General features: G+C 41.3%; 1 protein-coding gene across 1 annotated transcript in view; it reads left to right on the top strand.

Moving 5' to 3' along the window:
- Positions 1-4884: 4884 nt before the first annotated feature.
- The window catches only part of NUB1 (negative regulator of ubiquitin like proteins 1), a 38614-nt gene continuing 28925 nt past the window's right edge, over positions 4885-14573 (top strand). The window contains exons 1-5 of the mRNA XM_065398593.1: positions 4885-4965; positions 6728-6925; positions 10757-10874; positions 10987-11154; positions 14077-14135. Of these exons, the coding sequence (XP_065254665.1) occupies positions 6918-6925; positions 10757-10874; positions 10987-11154; positions 14077-14135 (353 nt within the window). The 5' untranslated portion in view covers positions 4885-4965; positions 6728-6917. The remainder of the gene's footprint in view (positions 4966-6727; positions 6926-10756; positions 10875-10986; positions 11155-14076; positions 14136-14573) is intronic.

The following is a 14573-nucleotide window of genomic DNA, read 5'->3' as shown; positions in this document are numbered from 1 at the left end:
AGATCCTATTTCTGTTGCTGTCCTTAATGGCATTAAATACAGCAAATATCCAAATGCTTTTCCTATTCATAAATCCCACATGCTGTTAATTGTTTCTTCCAGCTGTGAATTAGAAACACACCTGTTCCTTGTGGTGTTGTTGTTGCCACCATAGTAAGATGAATTAGTCAAGTTGTGATGTGGTTTTCAATCAAATAATTGGTGCTAGCTAACAAACATACAAGATAAATCAGATGTACAGTATGTACTTCCAAGGGTCATGTGGAGAAACAAATTTTTGGGTCATTCCAAGATGGAATGAGCAAAGCCCTAGGAAATACTGAACACTATGGGGAATTATTTTGCAGTGGCCAGGGGATGGACTAGAAAACTTAGAATATCTTTTCCATTTATCACTTCTCATTCTTTGATATTCTGTGCTAGTAAAAACATTCTTCACCTTCAAAAATAAGCTATTATGTGCTTCAATATTAGATTTGGTCCTGAGATGTAAACTTTCCATTTGACTTGTTACACAGCCAAAGCTACTAAAGGACTTATCTGTACAGGGAAATTGATCGGTACTTATTTAGCAGAATATTAATGTCATATATCTTAGAGCTTTTATAGCTATGCCAGTATAAATCCCACATGTGGACACCCTATTCTGGAATAAAAGTGACTTTATACCATAATTATTCTAGAATGAAGTCACACTGATTCTGGAATAGTGTGTCCACACAGGGACTGGCATAGCTATAGGGGAATACCAGTTGCCAGGCAACTTCCCCAAGTCTTAAAATAAGATCTGAGTAAGTGGGGCACCTGCTTTATGAGACAAACTTCAAAGAAATATAGTTTCCTAATAACCATAATATGATACCACTTTTATATTAAAACTGGTCTACAAATATTAATGAACACTACGCAGAATTAGTTGCTCCGAACTTTTAACAGGATCATCTTAACTGCGCAATATGCTTTGGGATGATTTTTGGCCTAGTTCTCCAGTCAGTTTACAGTTAGGGATGGTAAACACAGATATTAAACGCTGATAACTGTGTGAGGTTTTTGCCCTCGGCTTTAAGAGCCTATCCATTCAAAGGTGGGATACCCGATGACTTCAATGGCAGTTGGACTGGGCACTAAATCAGCCAGCCTAACATAATGGCAGCCAGGAAATCTCCAGTAATTTATTATTTTTTAATGTTTTGATTTTTTAATCAATGATCAATTGAAGACAATCTATTTTTACTAGGCAATAATTAAAAGGCACAGAAAATATAGACGCAGCATACTCGGAGAGGACATAGCTATGCCAGCATACATTTTAAATGTAGAGCAAGACTTACTCTTTTTAAATTTAAATCTTTGTAGACTTCCTTGCAATTTAGGGCGGGGCAAATTACAACTAGAGACTTTAATATTGTACTTAATATTCCTTTGAGCTGAATGGACAGTTCATATATCTTAGAGCTTTTATATTAAGTTGTATTCATCTCAATAAGGTATTCTCTTTGAGTTGCAAAAACTCTATTGAGATAAACTGGTGGCTCATACCTTAGAGCTATTGAATCAGGCTGTTGGCAGAGATCATGGGTTAATTTCTAAGGCCTGGTCTACACTTAAAACTTAGATTCACACAGCTACTGCTCTCAGAGGGTTGAAAAATCCACACATCTGTCTGATATAGTTTTGCCAACCGACCTAAAGTGATCCTGGAGTTCCTACAGCGATGGAAAAACCTCTTCCATTGCTGTGGCCTATATCTACACTACTATGGCACCATATGCACAGAACCACATAGCTATGCTGGCATAACCCCAGAGCATAGACGCAGCCTACACCAACAGAAGATGCGTCTAGGGTGCCTTCATCCTCTACCCGGGGTTGACTATGCAGGGGACCTGGAACAAGACTTTACATCGTGGGAAGTAATGACCAGACTTACAAAAGACCAAAAACGCAGCCCCCGGAAAAGATGGCATTTGCTATAGCTTCATGAAAAAACAAGACCCCAGTTGCCTGGTATTAACTGCCATTTTCAACAAATGCAAACACTTCTGCCGTACTTCCAGCTTCTGGAAGAAGTCAATGATGGTGTTCCTCTACAAGAAACGGAAGCGAGACAACCCCAGCAACTGGAGACCCATCTCTCTCTATTCCACCATATACAAACTGTATGCCAGCTGCCTTGTGGCTAGGATCACAGACTGGTCAGTGAATGGAGGAGCCATCAGCTCCATCCAGAAGGTCTTCAAGTCTTGCAAAGGCTGCTATGGACACAACATTGTCCTTCAGACTGCCAAACACCTGTCAGGGATGGTTCAAGTATAGTTGGTCCTGCCTCAGCACATGGGGCTGGGATTTGATCATCTCACAATGTCCCTTCCAAGCCTGCATTTCTATGATACAATATACCTTCATTATATCTTTATACCTATATAACTGTGTCCACACTCAGGTTTTACCAACATAGCTAAAGTCATACAACTTGATGTGTAGACAAGGCTTAAGGTTTTTCTACAGTGCACATATGCAGTTGCAAACCAGCTGAGGTCTCTCTGAAAGGGGAAGATATTCTGATGCCTGGTCCACACTTGAAAATTAGATCAACCTAGCTACATCACTCAGGACTGTGAAAAATGTCATGCCCTGAGCACCGTAGGTAGCTTGACCTAACTCCCGGTGTAGACATGGCTAGGATTCTTCTGTTGACCTAGCAAGCTCCTCTTGAAGAGATGGATTACCACCACCAGAAAAAACCCTTCCGAGGATGTAGGAAGCATCTACACTATGGTGCTACAGCAGCAGAGCACAGCTGCTGTAGCATAGACATACCCTGAGCCTATACTGCCATAGCTATAATGACATAGCGCCCTAGTGCAGATGCAGCATACGCCGACAGGAGTTTTTCAGTATAGGAACACCACCTCCCCAAAGGACATTATCTATGTTGACAGAAAGACACTTCTGTTAACATAGTTGTGCCTACACTGGAGGGGTTGTCAGCATACCTATGTCCCCAGGGGTTAGGGGGGTGTTTTTTCTTGTCCCTGAATGACATAGCCATGCCGGTCTAAGTTTTAAGTGTAGACTAGGCCTCAGCCTCTCCTTTCTCCCTGCAGCTGCAGCATCTGTGGGGGAAGGGAAGACCCATGCCACTTCCCCCTCCACTTCTCTGCAATCAGGGAAGGGGCTCTGGGATTCTCTACCATCCACTCCTGGGCACAAGGCATCTGCAGAGCCCCTTCTCCCTGCACTGGGACGGATATGGGTTAGGGACTCAACACTGCTTCCACATAGTAGTGGTGCTCCTCACAGCCCTTGACTTCCCCATGGTCGCTCCAAACCCTAAAAGAGACATAAAGGGAAAAGTGAATGGTGTGCAGTGAAGTGTCCATGAAGCTCCCTCATCCCCTCTATAGGTGATCCCCATTCCTCCCTCACTACTGCCACTATCTCAAAGTCAGAAAAAATTCATATGCAAAAAATGGAAGAGAGGTTAAGTTTGCTTAGCAGCAACACAGTCACACTGCCCTCTTTAGGGCAGGAAAGGCATATAAAAAACCTTCCATTTTCTCTGTCCCCACCTCAACTTCAAATCACTACTCATTCATAAACTTCCACTGAGCCTTCCTATGCTTGGTGGAGCAGTGTTGAGTCTGGGAACATTTGCAGCTGGTTGTCAGAGCTCATGCTGCCACCTCAGGAGACTCATAGCTGCAGCTGTGCACCACAGGCTGCTCACATGCCCATGAAGATAACAAAAACAGCTGGGAACAGAATAGTATTTTACCCCATCCTAACAACTCCTGCCATTTTCTCTATGCCCCTCCACAATCCCAAATCTGCACTCGTAATTACACACTACCATGACCATCACTGTCCTCCGTACCATACCATTGACCTGGGCAGGACTTGTAGTGGGTTGGCAGTATAGCTGTGTCCACACTAGGAATGCTTTGCCAGGATAGTATACCAGTATTCCTATAACAGTGAAGCATTCCTAGTGTATTCATATACACTTAGTTCTTGCATAGCATTTTTCAGCCATAGACCTATTTCTTAAAAAACAGGTAAATATCACTATCCTACAGGTCAGGAGACTGAGGCAATTAGCCCAAGGTCACAGGGGAGGTCAGTGGAAGAGCCAGAGCTCCTGAATCGCAGTTCAGTGCCCTATTCACTGGACTGTGCTACCTGTGGGATTCACATTTAAAAGGTTGCAGGATGTAGCATCAGCTATCCTGGTTACATTCACAGTGCTGCCTAAACAGGGTTTGTCTACACAGGGAAATTGACCAGGATAGCTATTCTGGAGTAGCTCAATTACACCCTAATAAGGATCCTGGAATAGCTAATGCTGGTGTCAACGTCCCCCAGGCAGACAAGGACAGAGAGAGGATCCCCCGGGGTATCTGGGCTCCTACACGTGCAGATGGGCCCTGTGAAAAGAAGGAAGAGAGGAGAGACAGCGGGAGGAAACCTTGGCAATGCAGGGCACATAGGAAAACGAGAAATGGTTCTTTCCCAGGGTCTCTCTTTCCTGGTAGCAGTTTCCCTCGCTGCCACCCTCCCCCACGTCAAGCCCTTACCTCGACGTGTAAAACGGAGACAGCTACATCTAGATGTTCAACTCCAGCCCCACATACAGTGACCGGGGGCGGGGAGGTGTCTCCCGTTCCCGCCCCGCCTCTTTTTTACCACGGCGGGGCCGGGGCCCGCGGCCGGCCGGTCATCTCACTAGATCCCCCCTAGGGCCCGGGCGGATGGCGCCCCCTAGGGGCGCGCAGGAATACGAGGCTAAGATGGTGGCGGCGCCGGCGCCAGCCTTCACGTTTCCTGCACACGTGAGATTCGTTCCCCGCACCCTTCGCCGCTTCCGGGCTTCCGTAGGGAGCCGGCTGCCCCGCCTCCCGCTGACCCTGCGAACGCGACGTAAACAAACGGCCGGGAGCCCGCCGAGCAGCGGCAGCTACACAGGTGAGCGATCCCCCGGCGGGTGGGGGCGGGGCCTTCCCGCCCCTGGGAGAGACTCAGCCACGCGCTGGCGCAGCCGGGCCCCGCCCCCTCCCCTTCCTCAACTGTCCCCGCCCCCAATTGCCTCTGCCGCCTACTGTGTCGGGGGGACGCAGGCGCTGTGTTGCCCGGTGCCCCCTCCACGCGCACACTCGGCACGCAGATCCCCCCTCCTCCGGGAGTAATGCTCCCCGTGACCCACTGACCCTGCATGGGGATCGCGGCACCGGCCACTGAGAAGCAGCCGCTGCTGAGGCCAAAGACGGCAGCTGGGCTGGGAGCTCGTCTGCACTAGCAGAGGCCGGGCCCCGCCCATTGCTCGCCCCCGCCCCCCGAGTGGCTTTAGCGCTGCGACAGCCAGTGTTAGGCGGACAGGCCTGGTTAGGTTAGAGGTGGGGAGAGGGCTAGATGACACAGTGTTTAACCCTCCCTGCCTTGTTCTGCAGCCCTTTAAACTGCACGGGGAGCGAGCTGCAAACCTGAGGTCTAGACATGCTTAAAAATTAGATCGACTTATGTGGCTCAGGGCTGTGAAAAATTTCTTGCTCTGAGCGCCATAGGTCGATGTAGCGCCCGGTGAATTCTTCCATTGATGTAGGTATTGCCTCTTGGCCCAGGTCTACACTACCTATAACTACGTCGCTCAGGGGTGTGGGACATTCATACCCCTGAGCGACACAGTTATACCGACCTAATTCCCAGTGTGGGCAGCCCTATGTGTATGGGAGTGCTCCTCCCATCTACATAGCTACCACCTCTCTGGGAGGTGGAGGACCTATGCTGATGGGAGAAGCTCTCCTGTTGGCCTAGGTAGCATCTTTACTACGCGCTACAACAGCACTACTGGAGCAATGTAAGTGTAGGCAAGCCCTTGGAGAGATGAATTAACCACATCAACAGAAACGCACTTCGCATCACTATTGGAAACGTCTGCACTATGGTGCTACAGCTGTAGCACTGTAGTGGTGCCCCTATGGTGGCTGTAGTGTAGACATAGCCGTAGCGTTTTACAGTGTATACAGGTCCTTATAGAGCATAGCATACCACCCTACTCTTACTATATTTGGATACTTTATATTTAAAAATACACCCAAGTTCTGGGACTGGTCGTACTTTTTATCACGATAGCCACATATCCTAAAGATAATGACAGTGCCATTTCCCCCCCAGAATAACTAATCTCTCGTTTCCATTAAGCTTGATTCTTTGGCATGGTTAAGTCGAACAGTGCCACAAAGACCAAGTTGCATTTGATTATCTGCAAATGGTTAAAGGCAGGATTAGCCACTGCCACAGAAAGAGAAAATGTAGAGCTATAATTATTTTAGTACTTACATACCGGTCTGCATTTATGAAATACCCCATCACTGCTGCATCATTCTTTCACTGAAGCGGGGATGCTGGATTTGCAGGAGCAGTGGCTATACAGGCCAGATTTCTCTGGGAAAGTCCAGGTCTGCATGCCTGGTAGAGAATCTGCAGTGTATGGGTCCAAGTCCTTCCATGGAACTTCTAACATTAACCACCATGACACTACTGTGGTCTTTAGGTCCCTTTCCAGGAGACCATGCCACATTAGCTTCCTCCTTGAGCTGGCCATGCCGCCTCACTTCGAGCAAAGCCCAAGTTATATGTTTTGCTCAGTGAGCTTTCACCCCTGCTCCCCTCCCTCTACGAGGCTGCCAAATCTTATTTCTTTACCCATTTTCTCTTGTGTGTCATATAGAATAGGGGAGCAACTGATTCTGTGACTGCTTTTTATTCATAAACATCTGATGTTATATTCAAAACATCCATTGGGAAATACCCCCAATCTTTTATTGAAAACAGCTTTGGGAAATACCCCATAGCTTTTAGTGACGCAAGGCATTACGAAAGTGAAAGTTGAATCGTTCCAGGAACATTAATGTCGGACGATGGAGAGGTACGTCTAAATGTTTTATTAAGAATTCTGTTTTGAATACTGCAGTTTACTTGTCATAAATGAATATTAATAGTAAGATCAGAAAATGGTTCTAAACTTTGTTTAATAAACATGGATGATTTTTATAAGTAAAAAGGTGGCTTGCATCTTTGCCTTTACAAAAGTGAAACTACTTTGTTTTTTATATAAATATTCTTAAGATAGTTTGTTAGAACGGGAGTAAAATACATTTAACTTATGATTTTTCAGTCCCTATTTTCTGCTTTAATAGTTTAATAAAAATAACAGCTAAGCTTGATTTACGAAACTATACCAAAAAATGTTGATAGTAAAGCCACTGTATGTATGATCAGTTTTCAGATTCAGTTTGAATTTAAAATTCTGCACATTGCAGTTAGTATATTCTCCAATGTGACAAATATATTTTGAAGACTTAGGGAAATGGAAGCTGTTACAAAAAGAACAGATCTGGAGTTTTAGTAAAACATCTAAAGGAGGTTTGCATGTAGATACAGTGTAACAATTTGAGATTTTTTTATCTGGTCTCAACAAATGTCAAAGTCTCTGTTACTTGGATAAATTATTATTTAAGGCAATATATGTTAAGTAAAATATCTGCTATAAAATGATTTCAGAATTCAAAAAAGATAAAAATAGTAAATAATAATGGGGTTAATGAATAAAAAGTTGACTAAAAAAGAAGTGATTGTGTGCGGATGAAAACATAGGGGGAAGACTGTATTAGTAATACCCCCTGTGCTTTATTCTTATTTGTTTGGAGTTCAATATGTTTATCCTGTTTCCACTTCTTTTGGAAGATGATATTCTGCCACTGCCTAAAAAAAGTCCCTTCAAGTAAAAGAATACATTGCTCACTCTGTGCAGCAGAACCGGGAACTTCCAGGGACTAATAGTCAAGAGTGTATGTGTGTTAGGCTCTTTACTCTTAAGCCTGGAGAAGGGCTACTCCAAAGTAATAGAAACAAAACAGACAGGGCAGCTTACATCAGTTTCTACACAATTTACTTTTCTATTTAAAAACAAAACAGTTTCTTGTCTTTGTGGTTACAAAGAAGCTTCCAAATGTCACCCAAGTGTAAATTGATCTTGTGTCGATCAGATTACAGGGAGGCTGTCTCCTGGTAAGGGTAGCCTTTGCCCACAAGTTAGGTTTTTGTTTTTTAGGAAGGGAAGACCTTTTCAAAATCAAATATGAATAGAAACATTTCTAATTTTTTCCCCATTTCCCATGAACTGTCTGTAGCACTGTCCTAATATACAAGATCGGAAGTGAAACTATCTACAAGCAAAAGAGAAACTGATTAATCTATTTTAACACCCAGTTTTAGAGGAATGCATGTGTAAATGCCAACATTTAAAAAACCTTTCCATGTAAGCTGAGGAATATTTTTTCTAAATAAGCTTGGGTATCTAGGGCCAAAAGTCCTCCACCAGAAGCCTTCCTGTGCATTCACATTTTTCCCTTGTATCTCCTCCATCTCTACCTCTTCCCTCTCCCCACTACCTTGGTTTCCTAATTTACCAGGATGTGACTCCTCTAACTTGGTAGGCCAATATTAAGCTGTTCAAGAGTCTTACTTCCCCCCTCTCTGAGGCCTGCTTTCACTTTGCCTATTCTGGCTGAGGCAGAGATGGAGTGTTAGGCCAGGTCTACACTAACCCCCTAATTCGAACTAAGGTACGCAACTTCAGCTACGTGAATAACGTAGCTGAAGTTCGAAGTACCTTAGTTCGAACTTACCTCGGTCCACACGCGGCAGGCAGGCTCCCCCGTCGACTCTGCGGTACTCCTCTCGTCTAGCTGGAGTACCGCAGTCGACGGCGAGCACTTCCTGGTTCAAACCCAGAAGTTCGATCGCTCGCCGCCGAACTACCGGGTAAGTGTAGACCTACCCTTAGAGTCACAAAGCAATTTATTAACACAAAGTAAAGGTTGCCTGGTAGTATCTCATGCCTTTTCCCAGGCTTCTGCCAAGGGTAGGGTTTGAATTTATAGTGTGTGTGTGTAGCTCAGCTTCAATGATATCTGCACTATGTCCCCTGGAGCCACTAAATTACTGTGACAATGGATTGCCGACACACCCTCATACATAGGCTTGCTGCACATGCGCATTTCAATCTCTGGCTTGCAAGTTTTAGCACATACTGTTCTAGACAGCTAAACTCTTCCATATTAACTTGTCAGCATTAAGTATCAGAGGGGTAGCTGTGTTAGTCTGGATCTGTAAAAAGCGACAGAGTCCTGTGGCACCTTATAGACTAACAGACGTATTGGAGCATAAGCTTTCGTGGGTGAATACTCACTTCGTCAGTTGCCACTACATGCATCTGACGAAGTGAATATTCACCCACGAAAGCTTATGCTCCAATACGTCTGTTAGTCTATAAGGTGCCATAGGACTCTTTGTCACTTTTGTCAGTATTGCTTTTCCAAAGGGGCAGTGGGTGCCATGGACCAGCTGATATAAAATGTCAAGTGAATGAGATCAGTGGGGGGACAAGTAGAGCCATGGTATGTGGAAAAAAGAAATAAAAAGAACCTGTTGATTTTGTAAAATGCTGGCTTTTTTGGAGGGCTGTATCTCAAGAACCCCTTGCTGAAATGACCCCAAATTTGGACCACTAACACTACCCAGCACCCCCATGAGGCACAGAAATTTTCAAGACAAGCTGAGTAAGCATGCAGATTTTAGAGTTGATCTTTAAACAGAAAATGCTGCTCGACCTTCAGTATAGCAGAGTTGGCACTTTGATATAATGAGTGTTCTGATTTGGTTCAATGGGGCCCGGAAGTTTAGCTGAGCTAATAGCCTCCTGCTTATCCAACCAGTGAGAGAGTAAACTCCAGCAGAGAGCAGGAGTTGAAACTATTCCTTGGCTTCCCGCTGTTGCCACAAGCTGCCAACATTCCCACAATGGTAGCTAGGTAGGTTAGTAAAGACAGAGCAGTCGTGGCCAAAACCAGGACTGTTGGCAGTTAAGAAAATGGAGAAAAAATAGAGCATATATGGTTTAAAAAGTGATTTAAAAATTCTTTTAGTTTTTATAATCCAAGATGTCACTGGTACCCTAAAAAACATTGGGCCCTGATCCTCCAGCTAGCTCTGTTCAGCCCCAGTGGTTAACCTGCATGGAGCCAGCTGCAGGAGCAGGGTCTCTGTTTTTTTTTTTTAATATATTATTTTTAACCTATGAATTTTCCTTTTAAACAGTGAAATTACAATAAAGAGAAGTATATAAAAGCAAACTAAAGAAAATACTGTAGAATTGTCAGTAAATTTCCATCTCCAAGTTTAAATGAAATTTGAAGAGTAAGTTCATTTATTGGTTTCACATTGTACTTCACTTGTTTGGTTATTTATATGTAAAAACTGCATTACTGATGTTTTGCTGGCAGCCATTATCTTGCTGAAATCAACACTGGCCAACACATTCCCATCCTCCTGTGCAACTGGTGTAATAAAAAGAAAAAATGTTAATGTTTAAATAGAAAAGTTTTTCCAATTATTACATAATTATCAGAGCACAATAAAAATTGAATTAGAATCTTTGTAAATTTGCTTTGTGTATTTTTAAAATCCTATATTAAATGCAGTCTGCCTACAGAACTCTGAACAATACAGTGGATGTTCCCGGAGGCCCAGATCCTCAAAGATGGGTGATTTAAGTAAAAACCGTGGGAGGTAGATGTCTAAATACCTTTGAGGATCTGGGCCTGAGTTAAACAAGGTCTTTTGATTCATCAGAGAAACAAACATACAAAAAGATTAGTTAGCTTTTTCATTTTTCCTATTGTGTTTTGTATTAAAGAATGGCGCAAAAGAAATACCTTGCAGCAAAACTTAAAAATTGCTTAAGAGAAGACAAAATTCAGCTTTGGAAACCTCCATACACAAATGAAAATAAAGAAGCTGGTCTGGAGTTGAAGGTACGTATTCTGCCTCATTGTTCTGCAGTCATTTTTTTCACTTTTATTTCATACACGACACATTTTACTATTTTATGTTTTACTAATGTATGTTCTTTTATTTTTCTGTTAGGAGCTTGCACAGAAATATTCAGCCAAGGTTAATCTCGGTGAAAATGAAACGGAGTGCATTCTTGAAGAAATAAGATGTGAAGCAATTGAGCGTGGAACAGGAAATGAAGCTTATAAGACAACAGGGGTTGCAAAACTTGAAGTGGTTTTACCTCCTAAGATGAGAAAAGTAAGTCTGTATACGTTAAAGTTATGAAAAGAAGCATAACTAAAATCTATAGTAAAGGCCGTACAACTTTCATTAATTCTGTATCTGATGCAAAACATTTCATTTGTGCAAAAAAGCTAAATTGGTTGGAGAGGGAAGGAATTCAGTTCAGTCATAAAACTATCTAGAAAAAAAATAAAACACATTGCAGCTTTTCCCTCTTTAGGGTCATTCAGAAACAAATTCTGAGTGGAGAAAAATGAACCAAATTTAACTTGATCTTTTCTGATCTCACCAGCCAAGTTAAAAGTAAATGTATGGTGCTAATTCAGTTTTACTACTTCTATAAAACATCTAAAGTTGTCAGTATATGGATATTGTTCTTTTTATATATTCTTTGTTTAATCACAGTTTTAATTATAAACAAAATACTTATTTAGGCACAGTAAGTAACCCCAAAACAACACTGTCTTTTGTCATGTAAAGGACACTTATGTGACAAGTGTATTCACTAGGGCTGTCAATTAATCTCAGTTAACTCGATTAACGCAAAACAAATTAACTAGATTTTTTAAAAAGTCACGATTAATCACACTTTTAAACAATAATAGAATACCAATTTAAATGTATTATAAATATTTTGGATGTTTTCTACATTGTCAAATATATTTATTTCAATTACAATACAGAATACAAGGTGTACAATGCTTGTTTTATATTTTTGTTTATAAATATTTGCACTGTAGACAAGATAAACAAAAGAAATAGTATTTTTCAATTCCTCAGACAAGTACTGTAGTGCAATCTCTTGATCGTGAAAGTACAACTTACAAATGTTTACATCGTTACCTGAAAGGGAGAACAGGCATTCACATGGCACTGTTGTAGCTGGCGTTGCAAGGTATTTACGTGCCAGATATGTCCCTTTGTGCTTCGACTACCATTCCAGAGGTTATGCTTCCATGCTAAATTTAAATTGGTATTCTCTTATTGTTTAACAGTGTGATTAATCACAACTATTGTTTTTTAGTCTTGCGATTAATTGAGATTTTTTTTAATTGTTTGACAGTCCTAGTATTTACTTTAACTATGATATACCTATATACCTGGGTAATACTGTAAATTGTAAACTTAGCTACTTTAAATGGTAGATGTCCAGCTTTTAATGATGCAAGCTGCAGATATGCTTGCATTGGTTAATCTATTTGGGTCAGTTAACTACTTTCCCAAACTAGCCATCTGAGGCAAATTAGCTTGAACTGGCTAAGTCCATTGCTTGAACTTGACACAGAATGGAAAAAATAGTTTGTCTAGTGTGTCTTGTACACTTGGCCATGTTACAAAACCACCAGATAGAGGACTCAGCATATTTGAGAACTTTTCTTCAAGAAATATCAGGTCAGAACTCTAGTACTGTATATGACTATATAGCTGGGTAGATGAGGACATCCATGGACACCATGCTTATGTACCTGCCTCAAGTCAGTACCGTTAGTCCCTGGTTTTCACGGTTTCTGACAAAAATGACTAAATTTTCCTCAACATTTAAAAAAAAAATCATCTTATTTTATAGACACACCAGTTGCAGCTCCATAGTTAAGGCTGAGTTCTGCACTTTAAAGCAGGGATTCAACCTCTTGTTTTATTACAAAGAACAATTGCACCCTCTGTTTAAAAGAGAGAAAATTTACTCAGTTTTCTGAATGAATTTACTTTTGCAAAGTAAATCTTTTTACTGTTGATATTTACTAAAAAAGGAGTCTTTTTTTAAAAACATTTAGCACCCTCTGTCAGACCTTTGTTGTTGTTGTTCCAAATTATCTCAGCTCAGGTATTATCTACAAAAAAATTGTTTCTTGAATAGATCTAGTACAATGGGTAGATTTTTTTTATTATTATTATTAAAGAAGTTAGAATTAGTCTTCATGACTGAAAGTTTATCATTCAGCAGAGGCTGGACAATAATCTTCATAGAAATTAACAAACTCTTTGAAAGTGGCTGCAGTTTCCTATTTTTAATGTGATTGAGGCCCTGGGTTGCTCTTAGGGGGGCTTGCCTGTATGGGGAAATTCACTGATATAATTATGCAGCTATAAAATTATACCACTGTCATTATATTGGCGTAATTCCTTTTATTAGTCCCTAAACACTTTTATTCTGGAATACATAGTGATATAGTTTCCCTGATGGTCAGACCCTTAGCAAAGATGACCACCACCTCCATTCAGCAACTTGCTGTTTCCTGACTGCATCGTGGAGTGAGTCAAGATCACTTCACTCCCACTGGTAACAATAGAAGGTAGTTTCCATCGCTGCTGAGGGCAGTCTGTGCTCTTATTTGTATTGACAACAATGAAAGATGCAGTACTTAGTGTTTCTGAAGGAGATTTTATGTGCCAGCCTCTGCTGAAAGATAAACTTTTATGAAAAATACTGGGGGGAAAAACCTTAATGGTAAAACTTTATTTGAAAAAACTATGCATTGGAATAGCTCTACTCAATGGGGAATGCGTTATGGGTGCAGGGTATGCACCCTAAAGAACCTTAACTCTGCTCTGTAGCATCACTATGAGGAAAAACAATCTAATATGTCTCTATCTAATCTGGGACCACAAACATTAATAGGCTTTAATTATAATCTGACTATTCTGTGGCAAAACAAAAAAAGCAGAGTTAAGGTTGAGTGCCTTAATTGTGCATTTCTATAACTTGTTTGGATTTGAGTTAACCATAACTCTGAATTTCCTGGCTTTACAATGATTATTTTGGGATAATTTCAGCATCCCTGTAAATCATTACTATGTGTACTCTCAACCTTAATGCTATTTTAACATAGTTTTTGTCTGAAAATAAAGAGAGAAATTATGGCTGTTCAAAAGTAGTTAATTAAGAAAATGCCCAAAGTACCTGGATACCATAACTTTTACAAATATTTACACTAGACCAGAAAAAACTTGCTGGAGACTAAATTGATCATCACTGGCGAGGAACTAAGATCCCAGTAAGTATAATAATCTTTGTCTTATTTCCACTTTAAATGGTTAGTGTCTTCTTTTGGTATCGTGTCATCCTTTTGCATAGTGCTTTATTACAGTATGTTCTAGATCAGGGGATCTCAAACTTTCATAGGGTTCATATCTTGATAGAGTGTGTCTCATGGACACATCTTGTTTATGACTACATAACATCTCTAGTTACTATGGCAATTGCTTATGTGGAAAAGTCATGTGATTTAACATGTAGAAACAAGGTGAAGGGTTAACACCACATGACTTTTAAACTAGTTCGCCATGGACCACCATCATATGCTTAAAAGGCCATTAATGGCCCACGGACATAGTTTGAGAATTGCCACTCTAAATTTATAACCATCTAGAGCTTCTGAGATTACAAAGTGTTTTCCTTTACAATATATGCCATGTATGAATGCCTTCCAACT

This window comes from Emys orbicularis, chromosome 2 (assembly GCF_028017835.1).
Source record: "Emys orbicularis isolate rEmyOrb1 chromosome 2, rEmyOrb1.hap1, whole genome shotgun sequence".
NCBI lineage: Eukaryota > Metazoa > Chordata > Testudines > Emydidae > Emys > Emys orbicularis.
Note: the sequence above shows the minus strand (reverse complement) of the source record. Positions and strands in the feature narration are given on the sequence as shown.